A 23,851-nucleotide genomic window follows, 5' to 3' on the forward strand; every position below is an offset into this window, starting at 1 on the left:
TGGGAAAGCAGCTGCAGATGGCTCAAGCACTTAGTTCCCTGCCACTCATGTGGAAGACCCAAATAGAATTCCAGTCTCCTGGCTTCAGCCTGGCCCAGTCCTGGCTGCTGTGGCCATTTGGGGTATTAACCAGGAGATGGAAGATAAGTCTCTTCCCTTCTCTGTGTAATTCAGCCTTCCAAATAAATATTTTTATTGGAAAAGCAGATTTACAGAGAGAAGGAGAGATAGGAAGCTCTTCCATCTGCTGGTTCACTCCCCAAATGGCCACAACAGCTGGAGCTAAGTTGATCTAAAGCCAGGAGTCAGGAGCTTCTTCTGGTTCTCCTACATGGGTACAGGTTCCCAAGGCTCTGAGCTGTCCTCCACTGTTTTCCCAGGCCACAAGCAGGGAGCTAATGGGAAGTGGAACATCTGGGACATGAGCCGGCGCCCCTATGGGATCCCAGCATGTCCAAGGTGAGGATTTAGTCATTGAGCCATCGTTCCAGGCTCATAAATTTTATTTTTAAAAAGTACTGTATCTTGGGCCCAGCGGCGTGGCCTAGTGGCTAAAGTCCTTGCCTTGAATGCCCTGGGATCCCATATGGGTGCCGGTTCTAATCCCGGCAGCTCCACTTCCCATCCAGCTCCCTGCTTGTGGCTGGGAAAGCAGTTGAGGATGGCCCAATGCTTTGGGACCCTGTACCCATGTGGGAGACCCGGAATAAGTTCCTGGCTCCTGGCTTCGGATTGGCGCAGAACCTGCCATTGCGCTCACTTGGGGAGTGAATCATTGGATGGAAGATCTTCCTCTCTGTCTCTTGTCCTCTCTGTATATCTGACTTTGTAATAAAAATAAAATAAATCTTTAAGAAAAAAAAAAAAAGTACTGTATCTCCACTGCAGACAAACACCGGAAGCTGAACTGTCAGGCTAGCTGGGAGTGAGTTCTCAGACAGCGATGCTCTGACAGTAAGCACAAGGTAAAGCAAGCAGTCAGTCACTCAGCAGGTCCTTCGGAGGACCCGGCTCTGGCTGGCCTGTTTCTACCCTGCGGATGGCGCTAGCGTGGAGAGGTAGGTGCTGTGTAAGCCATGCAGTTCACCCTGTAGCTGACCTGCTCACCATGCCACAAGCAGCATGTCACACATCTCATGACCTCCAAGGACATGGAAATGTGAGGGAACAAGACACTTTGGGGCCTGGCGCAATAGTGTCGCGGTTAAAGTCCTTACTGGGATCCCATATGGTTGCCAGTTCTAATCCTGGAGCTCCACTTCCCATCCTGCCCCCTGATATCATATATGAAATGGTCAGAAAGCAGATTGGTGATTGTCTGAGGCCTGGGAGAGTTAGGGGTCAGAAAAGGGGGGACTGACTGTTCCTGGGAGCAAGGTTTCTTTCTGTAATGAAAATATATACAAACTGAGGAAGGGAAATGTACCAACATTGTGGTGATGGTTATGGGCTCTAAATATGCTAACGTTTGGACAAAGCACTTTAAGTATATGCCATGTGTAATGTACCTTAGTTAAGTGGAGATTTTGTTTATTAGGTGAGCTCTGTGGCATTTACAATCCTCCACTTGGGGGCAAGCAACGAAGAGGAATCCTCTCCCAGCACAGTTAAGTTTTAGTTCTGCTTGAACAATAAATACACCTGAGTTATTTTCCCAGCCCTCCCCCCACCACACCTCCTGATCAAACACCATGACAACTGGACTCCTCATCTGTAGGCGTGATCTAGTTGTGCTCTAGCCCGCGGCTCTGGCAGCCCAGGCCCCTTGGGATTCCTTTCATTATGCCAAGAATAGCGCCTGCTGGCTGCCCAGGTCCCCATCCTCTGGATGAGGAAGCAACCGGAGCTTCTAAGTTTTGATGGATTTGCCTTCCAAGGCATCAAACATGTCTTCCAAAGCCTTCTCAACACACTGCAGGAACTCCCGGGCGTTGCGGCTGCGGTAGGAGGAGACGTTGCAGCCTATCCAGTTGTCATGAACGGCATACCCAACACCAAAGCCATCAGAGACCACAGGGGCAAACCCCCCGAGGTTCACGGCCGGGCTGCTCAGTGTGCTGGTGGACAGGATGTTGTGGTTGATCTGTCCATACGCAGGGTCCAGGTAGAGCTCAGGCAAGACCATCCCTTGGGCTGCTGCTATGTGTCGCAGGGCAAACAAATGTCGGTCAAAGCCCTGGCCTGTGAGAGACAACATGGAAAAGCAGAGGCTAACAATCAGAACTGCCACCCATAAAGGGAAGTCCCTCCTGCTGTCCTAGAGAGCAGAAAGAGGGTCTGTCTGCCTCCAGCTCGCTAGCCTTCGGGGCAGCTCAGTCTAGAAAAGGTTTAATTATATTGAGAAGATGTTACATTTTTTTATAAAGCAATCAACAGTTGGGTTAAAAAATGAGCCTAAAATGAAAGCATGATTTGAAAATTTCTCAATCTGTTGAGCCAAATAATCAAGACAGTATGTAAAGAAAGCTGTGGACTCAAAACCTGAGAACAAACCCCAAATCCAACTTGAGTGTGAAAGACCAGCCTGCCGGCCCAGTGTGGTAGCCTAGTAGCTAAAGTCCTCACATTGCACGTACAAGGATCCCCTATGGGTGCCGGTTTGTGTCCCAGCAGGCTTGCTTCCCACCCAGCTTCCTGCTTGTGGCCTAGGAAAGCAGTAGATGAGGGTCTAAAGCCTTGGGACCCTGTACCCACATGGGAGACCTGCAATAAGCTGGTTCCTGACTTTGGATCAGCTCATCTCCAGCCATTGTGGCCACCTGGGGAGTGAACCAGTAGACGGAGGATCTTTCTCTCTGTATCTTCTCCTTTCTGTATATCTGACTTTCCAATAAAAATGAATAAATCTTAAAAAAAAAAAAATCCGGCGTGCTAAACTACTCACCTGTTAAGCCACACTGGGCCGGTGGCCTGAGTTTTCTACCTACAAAATGGAAGGTCTTAGAGGTCCCCTTCAGTCCCAGGACTGTACGCTGCAAGGGCTGGGCTAGTGGCCTGTGGGTTCTCTGCAGGTGTTGAATTCCATCACAAGGAGGTCAAGAAGGATGATACTTGAATCTAGGGGTGGCTTCTAAGACGAGCCACTGGCAAGGTAAAGGAGTCTCATAAACCAGTAACAGAAGGGAGAATCATGCCGCACAGCTAGGAAGTAACCTTAACTGAGGGTCATGTTGGATGGCGTTTCCCCATCCCTGCTTGGAAGGTGAGAATATTCTACATCTAGTGGGAATCCCATATGGGATCATGTCCCAGCTGCTCCACTGTTCAGACTAGTAGGGAAGAAAAATGTTAACTCATTCTCGTCTAGCAACAGGGTAATGACCAGACAGATGCATCAGTCAGCAGTTTGACTGGTACATTACCAGACACAGCCCCTGGGTACACCCCAATTGCTGTCTCACCCATTGCCGCTTCCTTGGTCAGCTGGTTGTGGTACTTGGAGCACTCGGCCATCATGTGCTGTAGCTCGGCAGCACTGTGCCTGGATGGCTCCCGCACGAAGGCCTCAGAACATCTCTTGGTGAAGATGGATGCAGGCCGGACCGTTTCAGTGCGGCCGTGCTTGAAGGCGGCGGTGCTGCAGGACTCATAGGTGGCCACCGTCTGGCCATACTGCCGCAGGAAGGCCATCTGGAAGGCCAGCTGGGCCACAGCATCTGGGCTCAGCTTCTGCTTCTTCAAAAAGTCTTTGCCTCCTCTATGGAATTGCATGCAGTCAACTGTGAGGGTATTCACGGTGGCTTCAAACTTCTCCTTGGCTGAGGCGATGCCAGCCTTTAGGGCATCACTCAGCCTGAAGTGGAGTTTCTGCACGGTGGGGGTCTGGGACGGCTGGCTCTGTGGAGGGACGGCAGGGGTCTGAGTGCTGTCTTTGAACACCTCATTGAAAAACCTGAGCACTGCGACTCCATCGCCCCACGCATGCTCAAAGTTGACGGCGGCAGTGCCGTCCTTGGCCACAATGAGGTTGAAAGACTTGTCGAACCAGCGGTTGGTGCCATCGCCGTGCAGCATGGTATGAGACAGGTGGACAAGGTCCTGGATGGGGAAGTCGTCTAGGCAGAGGCAGAACACGGCAGAGTCCACCTTCTTCAGGAGCTCCTCATTGTCACCAGCCATAAGCTCCTGCCTCAGCTGGGCCCAGACATCTCGGTTCTCGCTGGTGAGGTAGGCCAGGGGGAACTCAGGCACAGGGCTGTGGTCTGAGAGGATGGATTGCAGGTGTGCCTGGATTTCTGAGGGGCTCACAATGTTCCCTTCCTGATCCAGGACGTCAAAGACATACAAGTTTCCCTTTCTGAGAACTAGGAGGTGTCTGGCCTGCTCATCTGTGAAGAGTTCATCGCGCCTGGGTTTAGGTAAACGTGTAGAATTGAAGAGCCGAAAATACTGAGACATGTCCAAGGGGTATGCGTTGACCAGGTAGGCCCCGTACCAAGACAGAGAGGAAGGCACAAAGCGTATGAGCCTCTTAAAGGTGTCAGTGTCGCTTTTGGCAGGGTTCAGGTGGAACACTTCTGGCTCCAAGAGGCCGGCTCGCAGCGTCTTCAAAAAGCGCAGGGCGGAAACGGTCATGTTGGTGGCCCGGGTGAGCTGGTCATTATACTCGGATTTGGGGTCAGGATGGAACACGATAAATGGATTATAGTTCAGAACGATGGGGTCTCGGGCAGTTAAGTACATATCAAACCAAGGACCTGAAGAATAAGATAAAATAAAAAGAAAGTTATAGCTTTACAAAGAAAATGTAAGAAAAAATTAATTACAGGATATGACTTCAAGATTGAAAGGGTAGGACTTTCTGATCATGTCTTTCTCTCTGTATCTCCTTCTCTCTGTAAATCTAACTTTGCAATAAAAATAAATAAATCTTGGGCCTGGCATGATAGCGTGGCAGCTAAGGTTCTCGCCTTGAGCATGCCAAGATCCCATACTGCCTGGGAAAGCAGTTGAGGATGGCCCAATGCCTTTGGGACCCTGCACCCACGTAGGAGACCTGGAAAAAGCTCCTGGCTCCTGGCCTCGGATTGGCTCAGCTCCAGGGGTTGTGGCCACTTGGGGAATTAACCATCGGACTGAAGATCTTCATCTCTGTCTCCTCCTCTCTGTACTGATGCAAGACAGTAAGGGTGAAAAACAGCTGATGAGGAAGCGCCCAAGGGAGTGACTTCACCATGATGCTCAGAGACCCAGACAGGAGCGGTACAGGAAGAGACTTCATTGAGGCCAAAACCGACTGTAGTGGTAACATGCCTGCCAGTCCTGGGGAGAGGTGTAAACAGCTTGGGAAGAGTCTGGGAGTGAATTATTAACCACACAGAAAGCTAAACAAAAGCAGAGAAAATGACTGATTAACTTTAGAGAAAACAAAAAGGTTTTATAGGAAAAGGAAAATTAATCTCAATATACTTCAGGACAATAACATTTATTTCTCTTTAAAAGATTATTTGTTTTACTTGAAAGTCAGAATCACACAGAGTGAAAGAAAAAGAGAGATCTTCCATTTGCTGGCACACTCTGCAAAGGCTGCACCGGCCAGCGCTGGAATGATCCAAAGCCAGGAGCCAGGAGATTCTTCCAGGTCTCCCATGTCGGTGCAAGGACCCAAGGCTTTGGGTCATCCTTTACTGATTTCCCAGTCCATAAGTATGGAGCTGGATTGGAAGTGCACTAGCTGGGACTAGAACTGCCACCCATATGGGAGACTGGCACTGCAGGCGGAGGAGGATTAGCCTGATATGCCACTCTGCTGGCACCAACAATACTTATGTGATTATAATACTGTAAATTAAATATAAAATATTGAGTTAACCAAAACTACAAATAATTACAGTGGAAAAAGAATAAGAAGTGTACATATGTACTCTATGTGGAAAGGATGTAAAAGACTACTAAATTCTAATCTTGAATAGTGATGTATCAATAGATAATGCCTAAAACAAAAAAATTAAGATATAGTAACAGGGCCCAGCGCGGTGGCCTAGTAGCTAAAGTCCTTGCCTTGAATGCGCCGGTACCCCATATGGGCACTGGTTCTAATCCCAGCAGCTCTACTTCCCATCCAGCTCCCTGCTTGTGGTCTGGGAAAGCAGCTGAGGATAGCCCAAAGCCTTGGGACCCTGCACCCACGTGGGAGACCTGGAGGAGGCTCCTGGCTTCTCAGCTCCAGTCGTTGCAGTTGCTTGGGGAGTGAATCACCAGATGGAGGATCTTTCCTCTCTGTCTCTCCTCTCTATATATCTGACTTTGCAATAAAAATAAATAAATCTTAAAAAAAAGAGAGAGATTGTAACATTTAAAGACAGAGGGAAATATACAAAAAAGAACTAGGATCCCAGCTGAGGCAATTGTCTAGGTTGGCTTGTACCTAGGCAAGTGTCACAGTGCTGGGAGAAAAGCAGCTAGTAGCTGATAGGCATTCTGGGACTGGTTACTGCCAAATTTGTGTTAACTATATCAATACCCCAGCATGGTTGCTTAATCAATTTTTTTTTCTTTTTAAAGTAAGTGGGAAAGGTGGGGCACTCCAGGCCTTTGAGTACATGTATCAGGACTGGGCCTCCTCAGTTGCTGATGCCTGTGCAATGGACAACATACCCAGATGCACACGAGGACATGATGGCCAGCTCATCTAGGTCAGCAAGGATGTCAACTGCCTCATCAGAGGATGGAAAGCAGAACAGGCTGGACAATTCTCCTGGCCATGCCTTGCAGCATGTTCCTGGGTCTGTGGATGCACTAAGGTGGACTTTGTCAACCACTAGACCTTGGAAAGATTTTCTCAACCCTGGAGCAATGGAATTGACAATATCTCAAGGCTATCAAAACCACTGACCTTAACACCCTTGGAGCACTTTCCCCACTTCGAGGTCATCAAAGAACCATCCCCCAGCCCCAGGGTGCTGATGCAGTTTGACAGCAAGGAGTGGTTCTCTCCCCTCATCCCCTGCTGACACAGGAGGAAATAAAACAGACTGAAACATGTATCCCACCCCCCTTCCTCCATACCACCCTTCCCACCCTCATCAGACACCCACATGGGTGTGTATCCCTCTCAACTATGTAATATTTTTAAGACAAATATTTTATTAAATTTTAAAATGTTTTTAATTGATATTACAAATATTGAAAAGGAGGAGTTTAGGAAAGGATACAAAAGAACTGTTTTTCTCAAAAATTCTTACAGAACTATCTTATTTTTAAAGAAATACATATATATACATAAACATATACATACATATACACACATACATACATGTGTTAATACATATGTGTATATATGTTCGTATATATGTATGTGTACATATTTATTTATCTATTCAAAAGGCAAAGCTATAGAGAGGAGATACAGAGAGAAAGATCCTCCATCTGTTGGTTCACTCTTCAAGCAGCCACAACATCCAGTGCTGGGCCAGGCTGAGCCCAAGGTCTGGATCTCAGTTTGGGTGTCCCACCTGAGTGACAGGGTCCTGTGCACTTGGCTATCTTCTGCTGCTCTCTCAGGTGCATCAGCAAGGAGCTGGATTGACAGTGGAAGAACTGGGACTCTAAGTAGCAACTGCTTCGTGCCAGCATCACTGGCCCCTGAGCTATCTGATTTTTTAAACCTATGCATGTAAAGGGGTACTTTAAAAAGTTTGTAAAAAGTGAAATTAGAAATAAGTTTGTTTTAGTGAAAAAAGGTTGAAATCCATGCATAGTTTTTCCAATTTAACATTTCGCTTGGACTTTTTTGAAGTGCTCTGTATAACCTTAATAAAAATCTATACTGAAAAAGAAGTACATAAACATAGGGCTTTTGTAAGCAGCAAACTGTAGAAAGAAAGTAAGTGAGAAGGTTACACAGAAAGATTACCCTACTCAGATCTTTTTTCCCTCCTAAGACTGATACGTTTAAAAGGAAAAGTGAGATAACGAGCGTGTAGGGGATTTTCCACCTGTTGGTCTACTTCCCACTTGCCTGCAACAGCTGCACCAGGCTGAAGCCTAGAGCCAGGAGTTTGGTATGACCTCATACAGGAGTAGCAGGGACCTCTTGCTGCACAAACATATGCATTAGAACTTAAAGCAAGTTGGGATGTACGTGTCCCAAGTACAAATGCTAATCTCTGGATTATATTTTAATAATTAAGACTAATTTAAAAACAATTAATTTTAAATTTTCATTGCTTTACAATTGTTATCTGAGAGACAGACACATACACACAGAAAGAGCGTGAGCAAGAGCACTTCCATATAGTGGTTCACTCCCAAATGCTTTCAATGGCTGGCACATGGTGGGCTGGGCTGGGCCAAAGCCAGCAGCCAGGAACTCAATGCAGGTCTCCTATGGGGGTGGCAGGAACCTAACCATTTGGGGCACTACTGCTGCCTCCCAGGGTCTGCACCAACAAGAAGTCAGAGGCAGCAGCAGGAACTACACAATGAATGCAGGCCTTCGCACATGGACACAAGCAATCTAACTAGCGTCTTGATCCTTAGGCTAAATAAAAGATCACCCCAAACATTGTTTGTTGTGTGTGGGTTTTTTTTTCTTCACTTAATTTAGTTATTTGAAAGACAAAGAGATGAGACAGCTACAGGACAGCAATCTCCCACATGCAGGTCACTTCCCCAAATGGCCACAATGGCCAGGGCTAGGCTAGGTGGGAGCCAGGAGCTGGGACTATAATCCACATTCCCAGAGGAGTGGCAGGAATCCAATTATTGGATCCATCAAGGGGTTTGCGATAGCAAGAAGCTGGAGTCAGGAGCCAGAGACAGGTATCAAACCCAGGGACTCTGATATATGGGACAATGGATGTTTCTAACTGGCATCTTAAACCCGAAGCTAAAAGCCTACCCTCTGTAGCTGGTTTTATTTATTTATTTAAGATTTATCTTATAGTCAGAGAAAGAGAGAGAAATCCTCCATCCACTGGCTTCAAATGGCTGCAACTGCTGGGGTTCAGTCAGGCTGAAGCCAGGAGCATCTTCCAGGTCCCTTACATGGGTACAGGAGCCCAAGGACTTGGATCAGCTTCTGTGACTTTCTCAGTCAGATAGTAGGGAGTTGGATGGGTAGTAGAGCAGCCAGGACTTGAACTGACACTCATATGGAATGCTGGTATGACAGCTTAACTGGCTATGCTACAATGTTAGCTCTCTGATCATAAAAGAATAATTTTCCAGGTTAAAAAAAAAATAGTAGCAGAACAACATGGATAGACACAGAAGAATGAAAGACTAACAGATTTGGTTTTGTTGAAGCATGAAGTGTATCCAGGACAGTGATGAAGGTCGAGGCTGGAGAAGACAGACCTGGAGTGACCTGTGTAGGACAAAGACTTCATGCTGTATATTATTCAGCAGGCTGTGCCTAAATCCCACCTGTCAGAGAGAGTAAACCGTTGCTCTTGGATAAACACCTTAGCAGAGGAAGAATTACTCAGCCTTGGTAGTTCCAGGAAGAGGCTGAACCTTGACTTCAACGCTGATGTCAACAAAAGTACTTCTGAGACCAGAGCAGGAGAGAAGGCCCTGACGCTCCACGAGGGAGGGTTCTGACAAGAGCAGTGTCCACAGATGGAGCTTCCTACCTGAAATGTAGCTTGTGTGTTTGTTCCGCTTGTCCTTAGCCACCAGCTGCTTGTGTAGTTCTTTTCCTATCCCGTTTTCAAAACTCTTACAAAATTGTTCTGTTTTCCTGAAATGTTCAAGAAAAGACTAATGAAATCATGGTACAGCACACAAGCTATTAAGATTCAAAGCCAGAACCTCATACAGAAAGCTTTGGGGCCTCAATAGCACATGCCGAGAACCTGGGAACAGGACTAGAAAATGCCTGTCATCAGAACAGGAACCAATCCAAAATGACTAAATCTACATTATCTTCTAAGATGATTTAGTAGGAAGATCAATGTCTCCTAAGATAATCTGTACTCTAGGAGAAGAAAAGAGATAAATTTTGGAGTCAAAAAGAGCTACATTTAAATCGTAGCTTTGTCAGTCTTCATATTGCAAAGCTTTGGGTAAATTACTCAATCTAAGCCTCATTTCTTGATGTGTAAAATAGAAATAAAACTAAAAATTCATAAATTGACGAGGACATCTAACACCTAACACTTATTTTTATCCTCCTAAGGGAAACTCCAAATGACTAGCCAAGAACATTCAGAAGTAGAGGACTACACTGTGAACAATTCATCTGTTCTCTCTTCCCCCTGCAACGAAGGACTCTGGGCATCCAATGGCAATGCCAGTTATCAGATCAAGCAAATTCCCATTATGGAAACAGCTATACATTGGGCCACAAGAGCTTGATGCATGTACTTTTGGACAATATCCAATGTTACTTTCTAATTCCATGTTGCTTGGTTTCCTAGGACTGCAATAACAAAGCATCCCAAACTAGCTTCCCGGAAACAACAGCTCACAGGCAAGAACTATACAAACCAAGTGTCAACAGGATCATATTCTCTTTGGACACAGTTCAATGTGTTCTTATGCCTTTGGTGTGACCGGCAATCCTTGACACTCCTTGGCTTGCTGACACATCACTCCAAGCTCTGCCTCCTTCCTCACTTCACTCTCTTGGTTTCTTCTCATCGTCCTAGGAGGCCATCAGCCACACTGGATGAAGGACTCATCTTATTCCTCGTCTTAACTAACTGTGACAATCCTATTTCCAAGAAAGATCATATAGTGAGGTTCTGAAAGAACTGTTAATTCAGGAGGCGCCCTATCTAGGTTAGTAAACACACTTGGCAAACAAGCTTGTGGCTGGTCACACTGTCTCTTTAGTGGACCTCCCTAATGAGAGCACTTAACCCTGCAGACCACGAGGTACCAGACAGTCTCCAAGGCACGTCGGCCATGATAAAGGACAAATCTAGCACTTCTGCCTTATAAAACATTTCCTGTTGAGTTTGCTAGGAGGGCCTCTAGCCTGAAGATTTGGTCAGTCCCACATGAATGGAAAATCTACTTCCTTAACCCACTGATGTATAAACTAGGTTCCAGCTTCCTAGAAACCCAAACAAATCAGACAGACATTCCCTGAAGCTTGGTCCAGCATGCCTTGGCAGCCTCTCTTGAACCACCTGCTCATGATACTTAAGTGCTCTCAGTGTCTACCTGAAGTGGCTGTCATCCAGGAGAGGTTTCTGTGCGCTCAGGTATCTCTTCATGGTGTCTTCCAGTTTGGGAATGGGCAGCCTGGGGAGAAAGCGAGGACTGTGTCAGGCTGGCAGTATGAGAGGAGGGCAATTAGCTTCACAAGCCAAACCGGCAAATCCACTACTGGGCAATTAATTTCATTTCAAAAAAAGCCAATGATAGGCAGCCACTGACAAAACAGAGTAAGTGGACAGATGAACATAAGTGGCAACTATTTTTAAGCGAAATAATAACTCACCTTTTAAAGGTATATGATTATTTTTAATAACAATAATAGATTCAAAATGGGCATGCAGGAGCTACACCAAGCATTCCTGCTCCCTAGTCACAGTTGCAATGCTTGGGCTGAGACTGCACTGGCACTGACTGAAGGCTGTCTATCCGAACGACTGCATTCTCCACCTCTCCCCCGCCTCTGGATAAACAGAAAATGTTCTTTTGGAAATTTTTTTCTTGTGCATTCTATAACACAGACTTGCATAATACTGATACAAACATCTGTTCCCAGCCAGATATGAGGGCTACATTCACAGAAAGGCAGGAACTAAGCACTGAGCCATGCCTGATCACCCGGAATCCTACTGGGAAGAACCAGACACCTCCATGTGTTTGCTAACAGGAACAAGCGCCAACCCAGTTTTGGCTGTGGTGATGAAGTTGCTGGTCCTTGGAAAAACAAACAAACGCATGGCTAGGACAAAATAGTGAAGTGTGGGCCTGGAGTGATGGCTTAGTAGCTACATCCTAACGTTATATGTGCTGGGATTTCCATGTGGGTGTCGGTTAGTATCCTGGCTACTCCACTTCCCATCCAGCTCCCTGCTTATGGCCTGGGAAAGCAGTAGATGATGGCCCCAAACCTTGGGATCCTGCACTCACATGGAACACCTGGAAGAAGCTCCTGGCTCCTGGCTTCGGATCAGCAAAGCCCCAGCCATTGTGGGCATTTGGGGAGTGAACTAGTTGACAGATGTTTCTCTGTGTTTCTCCTTCTATCAATCTGCCTTCCCAGATTTACTGCCTTCCCATTAAAAATAATTTTTTTTAGAAAAAGGCATAGGGGCCCGGTGGCGTGGCCTAGAGGCTAAAGTCCTCACCTTGAACACGCCGGGACCCCATATGGGCACAGGTTCTAATCCCAGCAGCTTCGCTTCCCATCCAGCTCCCTGCTTGTGGTCTGGGAAAGCAGTTGAGGATAGCCCAAATCCTTGGGACCCTACACCTATGTGGGATACCCAGAAGAAGTTCCTGAATCCTGGCTTCGGATTGGCATAGCATCAGCCGTTGCACTCACTTGGGGAGTGAATCATCGGATGGAAGATCTTCCTCTCTGTCTCTCCTCTCTGTATATCTGACTTTCCAATAAATAAATAAATCTTTTAAAAAAAAAAAAGAAAAAGGCATACTCATGTAAAAAAAAACCCAGTGAGGTGTATTTTATGTTTCTATTTTTATTGAAATATGTATAACCTAGTATTAAAACAACTGTAATTTGATACACAATCCCTGCCAACTCAAAATCAACCCTGATCTTTTGCAAAATCTTCACACACAAAAGCCATTTTAGGTAAAAAGAAGCACTATTCACAAGCATAGTTTAAACATTTACTATAAGATATAAGATAAACTGTGTTTATTTTGTCACCTTTTATCCATATTATGCCAAATATTTATCCATATTATGATAAATCTGAATTATTGGCACTATTACAGATTCAGACAACACTTAGTAACCATTCTTCTCAATTTAACACCACTGAAAGAAACCTTTTTTTTAAATAAATAATTTTTTAAAGATTTATTTATTTTTATTGGAAAGTCAGATTTACAGAGAGTAGGAGAGACAGAGAGAAAGATCTTCCATCTATTGGTTCACTCCCCAAGTGGCAGCAATGGTTAGAGCTGAGCCAATCTGAGAGCCAAAGTCAGGAGCTTCCTCCCACGTGGATGTAGAAGCCCAAGAATTCAGGCCAAACTCGACTGCTTTCCCAGGCTACAAGCAGGGAGCTGGAAGGGAAGCGGAGCCTTAGGAACACAAACCAGCAGCCATAGAGATCCTGGTGAATGCAAGGCAAGGACTTACCCACTAGGCTACAGTGCCAGTCCCTTATTTAAGTCTCTTAAGGTTTTGTCTTAACACAAAGGATATTAACGAAGTGTTTCCGTCTTCCTTTAAATAAAATTCTAAATGAAAAGGAAGAGCAATTTAATTAAAAAGAAAAAAAGTTGTTGGGGCAGGGATTTGGCATAGAGCCTAAGACACTGCTTGGGATGTTGGCATCCCATATTAGGATGCCTAGGTTCAAGTCCCAGGTCCACTGTCGCTTTAGCATCCTGCTACTATGCAGTCAGGGCCAAGCAGGATCAAAGGAGCAACCTGGAACTCAATCCAGTTCTCTCATGGGGGCGGCAGAGACCCAAGGAGCTGAGCCATCATCTACTGCCTCCCAGGTACACAGAAATAAAATTAATAAAAAGAAAAGAAAAATTATTTAGCACCATCACCTCCAGTCTGCAAGACTGCTTCCTCCTTGGTCCCTTGAAGAACATCATACTTTGCTGCATACCCCAGTAGGTCCTTAAGTTCACAGGGAAGTAATTCACCAGACCTTGAAAGAGGCAGAGCTTCAGTCATAACAAGCAGTGTCCGTGATGCTGGCATCCCTTATGGGCACCAGTTCTAGCCCTGGTTGCTTCACTTCTCATCCAGCTCCCTGCTTATGTCTGGGAAAGCAGCAGAGGATAGACCAAATACTAAGGGCCCTAAACCCATGTGGGAGACCCAGAAAAACTCCTGGCTTGGGTCTGGCCCAGCTCTAGCTATTGCAAGCAATTGGGGAGTAAACCAGTGGACTGAAGATCTCTCTCTTTGTAATGCTGATTTTCAAATCAACACAGATTGGAAGACAATATTGTCAAAATGGTCACACCATCCAACACAATTTACAGGTTCCATGGGATCAACATCAAAACACCAAAGTAATTCTTCTCGAATAAAGATTAAATAAAAAGAAAACAAATCTTTAAAAAAAAAAGATGGAAGGGCTCAGCGACGTGGCCTAGTGGATAAAGTTCTCACCTTGAACGCGCCAGCATCCCATATGGGCGCCAGTTCTAATCCTGGCAGCTCCACTTCCCATCCAGCTCCCTGCTAGTGGCCTGGGAAAGCAGTCGAGGACGGCCCAAAGCCTTGGGACTCTGCACCCATGTGGGAGACCTGGAGGAAGTTCCTAGCTCCTGGCTTCAGATTGGCACAGCACATCAGTTGCGCTCACTTGGGGAGTGAATCATCGGACAGAAGTTCTTCCTCTTGGTCTCTCCTCCTCTCTGTATATCTGACTTTGTAATAAAAATAAATACATCCTAAAAAAAATGATGGAAGAGGGCCCAGCACTATGGCTCAATGTCTAACTTCTTTGCAAGTGCTGGGATCCCACACAGGTGCCAATTTGAGTCTCAGCTACTCCACTTCCCTTCCAGTTTCCTGCTGGTGGCCTGGGGAGAACAGGCCAAAGCCTTGGAACTCTGCACCCGCGTTGGGAAACCCACAAGCTCCTGGCTCTTAGCTTCAGATCAGCTGAGCTCTGGACGTAGCAACGATTTGGGGGAGTGAACCAGAGGATGGAGGATCTTTCTCTCTGTCTTTCCCTTTCTCCGTAAATCTGGTCTACCTTCCTAGAAAAAATAAATCTTTAAAAAATATAAAGATAGAAGAAAAGTGTGAATTACTCTTAGTCCCCTGCCACCATTATCCAATCAGTTTCCAGCAGGCACTTTCCTCTGCAAGGTCAGGGCTTGATTGCCTTTCCTAAATATATATATAATCTATTTATAGTTCAGAGCTGCTTGGGAAGAAAGTAACTCTAGGGTCCAGACACTGTCTGGAAGACAAGTCTTTAGGAGCCAGAACCTTATGGCTTCTAGTTCTGTTATTCTTACCTTGAACTCTGCTCACCTGGTCCCACATGAACTCTAGACAGTTTCAGTCATCAACTACAAAGGACAAGGACTAAAACAACAATCATAGCAGGGTGAGCATTTAGCCGTCGAGCCTGACTTCAGCTTCTCTCCAGTGCCGCTGATAGGGGTAGCAGTGGATTCCTGCCATCCGCGTGGAGGGCATGGATCGAGTTCCCAGCTCCTGGCACTAGCCTGACTCAGACCACTGAGGCATTTGCAGAGTGAGGCAGACAATGGAGCTGTCTCCCAGACAAAACAAAAACAAACCCAGTGCACTGACATTTACAGTGGATCAATTCTAGACCTAACATGGCATCTGATAATTGCCTTTTTAAAGGTACCATGGGCTCCTCTCCCCATACACACCCAGGCCTAAAAGGCGATTCTTCAGGCTGGGCTGACCATAAACTGCCCAGATTCCTGAACCTGTCGCGTCTCAAGCATCTAACCCTTGGCACCTGCTTCACTCTCCTGCCTCAGTCCTCTCACCTGCTGCCTCTCAAATCTCGACTCCAGTGTCAGCTCCACTGTGATGCTTTCCTCACTCACACTTCCACACTGCCATAATAGTTCATTTGTGATACATTCTAGCCATGCAAAAAAAAAAAAAAAAAGGAATGTGTTTACAGCCATTTCAGTTCTTGTGAGTCTTTTCTGAATACTGACTATATGCTAGACTGTGCTAACTACTTGATATCAAAGTATTTAATTCTTTTTTTTTTAAAGATTTATTTATTTTTATTGGACAGACGGATATACAGAGAGGAGGAGAGACAGAGAGGAAGATCTTCTGTCCAATGATTCACTCCCCAAGTGAGCACAATGGTTGGTACTGCGCCAACCCGGAAGGCGGGAACCAGGAACCTCTTCCAGGTCTCCCAGGCAGGTGTAGGGTCCCAAAGCTTTGGGCTGTCCTCGACTGCTTTCCCAGGCCACTAGCAGGGAGCTGGAAGGGAAGTGGAGCTGCCGGGATTAGAACTGGTGCCCATATGGGATCCTGCCGTGTTCAAGGTGAGAACTTTAACCATTAGGCCACTGTGTTGGGCCCAAAGTATTTAATTCTAATTGTGATGAGAAGGCAATGCTATTATTATTCTCTTTTTAGGGTTAGATGACTTGCTTATGGCTACTGCCAAAAAGGGGTGGAGCTAGGTCTTAAAAGCAGGTCTGGGTGTTGGGTTTTGTGGCATATGGGGTTAAGCCACTGTTTGGAAGGTTGGCATGTTGCACTGTAAAGTCTGCCTCTGACCCAAATTCCTGCAAATGTGCCTGGGAGGTAGAAGGATGGTGGCCCAAGTTTATGAATTCCTACTATCCACATGAGAGACGTGGATGAAGCTCCTAGCTCCTGGTTTCAGCACGGCTTTGTCCCAGTTGCTGCAGGCATTTGGGGAGTATGCTAACAAGTGTAGTATTTGGGGAGTATACTAACAGCTGACTCCTGTATCATGAAATTAGCGACCATAAGATGCTGCTTACCCTGGGGCTGATGTAGTGGCTCAACAGGCTAATCCTCTGCCTTGCAACACCAGCATCCCCTATGGACACTGGTTCATGTTCTGGTTGCTCTACTTCTGATCCAACTCCCTGCTTGTATCCTAGAAACACAGCAAAGGATGGCTCAAGTCTTTGGGCCCCTGCACCCACGTGGGAGACTTGGAGGAGGCTCCTGGCTTCTGTTCAGCTCAGCTCTAGTCTTTATGAACATTTGTGGAGTGAGCCAGCAGATGGAGGATTCTGTTTTTCCTTCTCTCTGCAAATCAACCTTTCAAAAAAAATAAACACATTTTCTTTCCAAAAAGATACTGCTTCCTATTTATCACATTATATCATAATTTCCTTTCTTTGCCAAATTGTCCTACTGTGCTACAAGCGCCCCACCATGACTTGTTCATCTTCAAATCCACATCAACGAATATTTATCCTTTCATAATGTGAATTAATACCATGATCAAGGGTCATGTAACAAATTAAGCCACCGCCTGCAACACTAGCATCCCATATGGGCACTGGTTTGTGTCCCAGCTGCTCCACTTCTGATTCAGCTTCCTGCTTGTGGCCTGGGAAAAGAGCAGAGGATGACTCAAGTGCTCCAGCCTCTGTGCTTCTGTACTCATGTGGGAGACCTGGAGGAACCTCCTGGCTCCTGCTTGGCCAGACCGGGCCATCTTAAAAATCTTAAAATGTAATCAAGTAATATTGATCTACTCTGCCTCTGCTTCCTCAGGATTTACAGTTTTGTATTCTGAGGTTATTCACATATAACTTAAAATTAACAGCAAACTTAATCTGATACCTCAAGATGGTCAACATAGAGAATTTTTTAAATAAATATTTTACCATATTGACAACAACAAAAAAGAGCCAGGATTGAATCAAGATGGTGGGATAGGGTAAGGACAGGTTTAAACAGACAGAGAAACGTTAGCCAATGTGAAGCAGAGAGGGCACATTCCAGAAAACAGGAGAGGACAGAACAACAGCAGAAGGGTACCTGGAGACTGACAGACACAGGAAAGCAGCGGACACAATGGTGTGGTGTTGCGCTGACTGAAACCCCAGCAGCATTCAGTGAACCACCATCTAAACTCCACTGGCAGCCAGAACTCCACCAGCAACAAGGTTGGTAGGGACATTTACTGGGAGCTCAGGTGGTGAACCCAGACAAAGAACTACCTGTCCTGCTGGTCTATTTGATTTGACCAGGAGTAGAGACAGAGCAGCAGATCCCAGATGGGCAGTGCAGGTACAGGGTAGATTTTACAGCCCAGTCTGTCCCCTAGAGCTGAAAAAGGCAACACTTTGTATGGTGTGGAAAAACTTTAAGACTGCAGGGACAACAGCACATGCGTTGAGTTGGGAGCAAACTCACTGAGCTCAGTGCATTGCACTGGTCCACAGGGAAAATAATACTGGCTTTGGCATCATACGGTTCAAAATAGGTCTGTGTGGCCCAAAGACCTAATGGCCAATAGGTTCCGACAAGATCAGCATCACCAACAATCTAGCTATATAGGACACCTGGTGTCTTCCTAGTCCTGGGACCTGCTCCAACCGGAAGTGGGAGAAAGGTTGTACAGACAACGGTGCAGCCTCAGCACGGTATCACAGGAGGTGGAGACTGGTGAGCCAGGAGCTGGGGCTACAAAGACTATGGTGGAAATCTAACATAAGAACCCAGACCTGGAACTCGCTGGAGGGAGTGGCCCAAGTGACTGCAAACAAAAAGTCATGTACCAACTGCAATAAGTAAAGCTGAACTGTAGACCTGTGGGTGACACAGCTTAGAAACCTTCCCAAAGGAGAAGAATCTCATAATCAGAAGTACAATGACCAAGAGCAAAAGAAGAGACAGAGACACAATGAATATTACTGAGGACTCCCCTGCAAAGCAGCGAAAGCCTTTGCCAACCTCAGATTTAAATGAGAAAGACATCAAGAAAATGGGGGATACAGAATTCAAAACACTTGTTATAAGACTTCTTATCAACAACGAGAAGCATGTAAAGCAGGCATTCAAGAAATTTAAGAAATATGTCACACTGGAAATGAATCAAATGAAAGCTGATATATCAGAAATGAAGAATAAAGTGGAGCAGATTAAAAATATAGTGGAGAGTCTCCAAAATAGAACGAATGAGGCAGAAGAAAGAATCTCAAAATTAGAAGATATTTCCTATATCTCTAATATAGGGGGAAACAAACAAAAAGCTAGAAGCTGGATCAAGCTAAAAAAAAAGTATTCAAGAATTGAAAGACATTACTAAAAGGCTAAATATAAGTTATAGGAGTCCCAGAAAGTGTAGAAAGAGAAGTTGGGTTTACAAATGTATTCAATGAAATAATAAGGGAAATTTTCTCTAATCTAGAGAAAGAATTGGGAAACAACATCCAGGAGGGGCACAGAACTCCCATTAGGATTGGCCAAAAGTGATCTTCACCAAAACACATAATAATCAAGCTCTCTTCAACTGAACATAAGGAAAAGACCCTTGAATAGGCACATGAAAAAAATCAACTGACATATAAAGGAATGCCAATTAAACTCACAGGAGACCTCTCACAGGAAACTCCACAGGCCGAAAGAAAATGGAACGACAAACAAACAAAAAACAAAACAAAATGGAGCGACATATTCCAGAATCTAAAAGCAAAAAATTGTCGGCCCAGGATAACATACCTAGCAAAACTTAACTTTGTCTTTAAAAATGAAATAAAATTCTTTCACAGTAAAGAAAAGTTAAAAGAATATGCCTCTTCCAAACCTGCCCTATAAACGATACTTAAAGATGTTCTCTTGACAGAGAAAAGGAATAGTGTCCACCAAAACCAAAGGAAAATACAAGGAACATCCCAGTAAAATAACAACAGAAGACTAAAGCAACGAACAACCCATTGCTAAAATGACAGGACCAAATTACCACCTATTTGTAGTAACCTTTAATGCAAATGGCTTAAGCACATCAATGAAATGTCCTAGATTAGTAGACTGGATTAAAAAACAAAATCCATTTATTTGTTGCCTACAGGATACACATTTCACTAACAAAGATCAGTGGAAACTATATCTCATGGATTCTGAATTTTTGTTGTTAGTTTCATCTCTTCAACACACTTTCTTCTAATTAAATTCTTCAATGATTTATAGATCATACAGTATCATCATTCTCTCCAAGAAGGCTCTTAATTTTCTTTAACATTTCTTCAGCAACATATTAGTCATTCAGTAGCATGTTATTTAACTTCATGGTGTTACTGTTTTTTTCTTCCTGTTGTTGATTGTGATCTGTGGCTTTTCATTTAAGGGGATGTATAGTAACTGTGTAATAGAGACTATCATATCTAGTAGCATGTTATTTAACTTCATGGTGTTTTAAATTTCTATTTTTCTTCCTGTTGTTTGTGCTCTGTGGCTTTTTATTTAATGGGATGTACAGTAACTATGTAATGAAGACTATCATATCCAGATATGGGATATAAAGCAGTATACATCCTTACTTGCAGACAAAGATGGACTCCCACTGAAACTGTTTACTATATCTTGACAATAGGATGCTGGACTCTCTGCCATTGTCCATGCCCACAATAATGGACATATGATTGTGTATTAAGGACTATACTATAGTAATGATATAGGGGAACTCAGTGAAGGGGGATGCATTGGGAAGGGGATAAGAGAAATCCCAGGGCCTATGGAAATGTATCATAAAATGACAACAATAAAAAGAAGTAAAATAAAATAAAACAGTTTTTAAAAAGCCAAAAAAAGGGCCCGGCGCAGTGGCGCAGTGGTTAAGGTCCTCGCCTTGCACGCCCGGGATCCCATATGGGCGCCGGTTCTAATCCCGGCGGCCCCTCTTCCCATCCAGCTCCCTGCTTGTGGCCTGGGAAAGCAGTCGAGGACGGCCCAAGGCTTTGGGAACCTGCACCCGTGCGGGAGACCCGGAAGAGGCTCCTGGCTTCGGATCGCCATTGCATCGACCTTTGCGCTCACTTGGGGAGTGAATCATCGGATGGAAGATCTTCCTCTCTGTCTCTCCTCCTCTCTGTATATCCGCCTTTCCAATAAAAATAAAATAAATCTTTTAAAAAAAATGACACTTTAAAATAGATAAGCAAGGTGCAGAGCGGTAGCTTAATGCTTAAAGTGCTCGCCTTACATGTGCCAGGATCCCATGTGGGTGCTGGTTTGTGTCCCGACTGTTCCGCTTCCCATCCAGCTCCCTGCCTGTGGCCTGGTAGGACAGTGGGGGATGGCCCAAAGCCTTGGGACCCTGCACCGGCGTGGGAGACCCAGAAGAAGCTTCTGGCTCCTGGCTTCAGATTGGCTTAGCTTTGGCCATTGCGGCCACTGGGGGAGTGAATCAGTGGATAGAAGATCTTTCTCTCTGTATCTCTTCTCTGTAAATCTGACTTTCCAATAAAAACAAATAAATATTAAACTAAAAAAATAAGCAAATGCTATTGCAATTCCCCAAGAGTTCCCAGAGGAGAGTCAAAGGCCACTCGGTTAAAAGCAGCAGTAATGAGAGGACCCAGCAGAGGGCAAGGCCTTACCTCAGGCTTTCCTCACCACAGCACAGAGCTGTGTAGACACTCCCAACTCACAGGTGACCACCGTGCCTCCAGGTACCCCCCACCTGCCCGAATCACAGCCACAGCGTATGAATACAGACTCTGAAAGCAAGGGCCCTTTACCAGGCGTGGCACAAACAGCAGAGACCAAGGCACACATTCTCCTAGCCTAGCACCTCAGCAGGAAAAGCAGCTCCTCTCACCTAAGTCCCACTTCAGATGTGGTAATGGTAGCCTGGCCTTGGTGGCCTAAGGTGAGTGCTGAGTGAAACAGTGTGGACTTGCAGATCCCGGCAGAGCTCTTTGCCGTGGAAGGGCTAGAAGTCCCTGACCTTTCCAACTGGGAAGTGAAGACATGCCCTCTGATCTTAGAGCTGGGTGGGGCCCGGGCCTGCTTGACAGTGACTGCCTGACTTGGGGCTTGGCAGAAGCCAGGCTCAGGCGGCCCTCACCTTTCCCCTACATACTGGCTCAGCTCAGTCACACAGGCAGACGGTGGACACATGCCAGGGGGCGGGGTCCATGCCTTCTGCCACAAAACCCCAGGCACTCTCCCTCTTGTCAAGTTCAGATACTGGTCTCGTATTTTTGACGACTTTGGTTTCACCACCATCACTCTTGAATGATCTTCCTGCAGGGATGGGGGTGGGTAGGAAGAACATGGACATAAGTGGTTTTCTGAGGTGGAGACCAGCGGCCTCCTGGGAGCTGGAGGGTGACACCATGGAAAGGGAGAATGGGCCTCCAGGGCCAGGGGGTGCGGGGCTGGGGAAGAGCGGAGGAGAGGGGTCCTTGCCACAAACCGTAACTTGACTCCAGAACTCAATGGTGTTGAGTAGTCAAGTGGTGTTCGGCTTTGGGGGTGGAGGAACTATTCAATGTCGGAAGAGATGAAGATTTGGGGTTCGAAGCCTGGGAGAACTGGTGCCATATTTTAGGAAGCACTGGGGGGGGGGGGGGGGAAGGTTCATTTCTAGGGCTATTGGTGGAGGAGGGAATCTGGGTGGGTGAGCCCTGGAAGGTGGAGTGGGCAGGGGTGCCGGGGCATACAGCGGTGCGCGTTTGATTCTGTAAGAGTTGGAGGCTGAAGATGGGGGGTGGCAGACGAGGCAAGGGAGGGAGAGGTGCTGAGGGCTGGGATGGGGGCATAGCTCCCAGATGAAGAAGGCCACAGGGAGGAGAGGGAGAGGTGTGCTTGTGGGGACAGAGGGGGGCATGAAAGAGCAGAGGACTGAGCGAGCGGAGGAGGGAGAAGGTCGGGGGTGTGGACAAGTGGAGGGAGGGCGACCACTCGTGTCAGGACTGTCAGCTCACACTCTGGGCGGAAGCCCAGAGGGCGTCGGGGCACACTGTGGCTGGTTTCGAGTTTCGAGGAGTCCTGGGAGGGACTTGGTTAGAAATAGGAAGTGTAAGAAGGTTCAGGAGGAAACCAGCAGGGAAAGGTGAGCTCTGGATACGGATGGGAGAGGTCAAGGTTCCCCTGCCGGCCTATTCTGGAAGCCCCGGGTCTTCCAGTCTCAGGGAGGAGGTGGTCGGGATCTGGCGCAGACGCGGGTTCCCTCTGAGTGACTGCAGTCAGGTAGGGGCCCGTCCTGGGCTGAGGGGGGCCGGGCTCACCTGGGCAGGCTGTCCTGGTAATGCATGGTAGGCACGATGCTGCGCTGCAAGTAGGGACCCGGCCCGGGGCCGGCGCTGAGGGGCCGGCAGGCGACTCCCAGGCCAGCGGCAGGGCCCCGGGGCCAGGCACGCAGCAACAGGCGGGGCACCATCGTCCCGGGAAGCTGCAGCAGCGAGGACGCGGCTAAAGGGGAGGAGGGAATTCAGGTGTATAAAGACGGAACGTCCGCACCCCGCCCCAGCGGACGCAGCGGCGCCTACTAGGTGCCCGCCAGGCCACTTCCGTCCCGGGTCGTCCGCAGGCCCCGCCCCTAGAGCCCGCATCCCGAGAGGCCGTCCCTCCCCTCAGTCCGGCTAAGGGAGGTCCCGCCCACAGCCAGGCCCTGCCCACAGAAGGCCCGCCTCCCGAGAGGCCGACCCACCCACGACCAGGTCCCGCCTCGAGGCCCCGCCCACAGCTAGGCCCCCGCCCACAGAAGGTCCCGCCCCTAGGGCCCGCCTCCCGAAAGGCCGTCCCGCCCCTCAAAGCCCAGCGACGGGAGGCCCCGCCCACAGCCAGGCCCTGCCCACAGAAGGCCCGCCCCCGACGGAGAGGCTCCGGCCTCCCCGGCTGACAGACGCGGCGCAGGTGGAGTTAATTCGCTTTCCGAGCGATGGTGGTGGGCGTGTGGGGGATCTTAAGCCGCTTGCTGCTCCGTTTCTAGAACGAGACGGAAACTGGCGCTTAAAATTAAGTCAAACCGAAATAGGTTTTTGCAATCTGATAAACCTGAACTTGTGGAAGGCTCTGTCCCTCAGAGAAAATGACATTTAAAACCTCTGTTTCCATCCCTCGGCAGGCATCAGGACGGTTCAGACCTGGGTATGTAAAGCCTCGGTGCTTAAGGTTGCAGCAAACGGAGATATTCGACGCTCACAGCGATTTTTGCCCCTCCACAGGCAGCCTGTGACTCCGATGGGCGAACCTGAGAGAATATTGTGCAGGAACTGGAAAACCACAGGGGAGGCGTGGGCACGGCCACCTCTGCGGTGCAGAAAGCAC

At 47.0% G+C, this 23,851-nt stretch overlaps 1 protein-coding gene across 2 annotated transcripts; it reads right to left on the reverse strand.

Annotated features, from left to right (window-relative positions):
• Positions 1 to 897: 897 nt before the first annotated feature.
• Positions 898 to 23,055, reverse strand: CPT2 (carnitine palmitoyltransferase 2). 2 transcript variants are annotated; one of them, XM_040978532.1, is made up of 5 exons: positions 22,810 to 23,055; positions 11,116 to 11,196; positions 9,579 to 9,685; positions 3,474 to 4,697; positions 898 to 2,184 (listed from the first exon to the last, which is right to left on the reverse strand). In XM_040978532.1, the coding sequence occupies exons 1-5, from the start codon at positions 22,959 to 22,961 to the stop codon at positions 1,850 to 1,852; spliced, it is 1,899 nt and encodes a 632-aa protein (XP_040834466.1). In that variant the 5' UTR covers positions 22,962 to 23,055; the 3' UTR covers positions 898 to 1,849. The 2 variants fall into 2 exon arrangements, with proteins under 2 accessions (XP_040834466.1, XP_040834465.1); XM_040978531.1 differs by having other exon boundaries at positions 898 to 2,181; positions 3,402 to 4,697.
• Positions 23,056 to 23,851: the final 796 nt, after the last annotated feature.

This window comes from Ochotona curzoniae, unplaced genomic scaffold (assembly GCF_017591425.1).
Source record: "Ochotona curzoniae isolate NIBS_2020 unplaced genomic scaffold, NIBS_Ocur_1.0 contig_291, whole genome shotgun sequence".
In the NCBI taxonomy this organism is placed as follows: domain Eukaryota; kingdom Metazoa; phylum Chordata; class Mammalia; order Lagomorpha; family Ochotonidae; genus Ochotona; species Ochotona curzoniae.

Bases quoted from the DNA above. Each gene is read 5' to 3' on its own strand.
- CPT2 (XM_040978531.1), bottom strand. From the start codon at position 22,961: ATGGTGCCCCGCCTGTTGCTGCGTGCCTGGCCCCGGGGCCCTGCCGCT. The intron at 11,197-22,809 runs GTGAGCCCGGCC...CTTTCTCCCCAG, and splicing joins TACCAGGACAGCCTGCCCAG to GCTGCCCATTCCCAAACTGG. The intron at 9,686-11,115 runs GTAGACACTGAG...TGAACATTTCAG, and splicing joins CTGGATGACAGCCACTTCAG to GAAAACAGAACAATTTTGTA.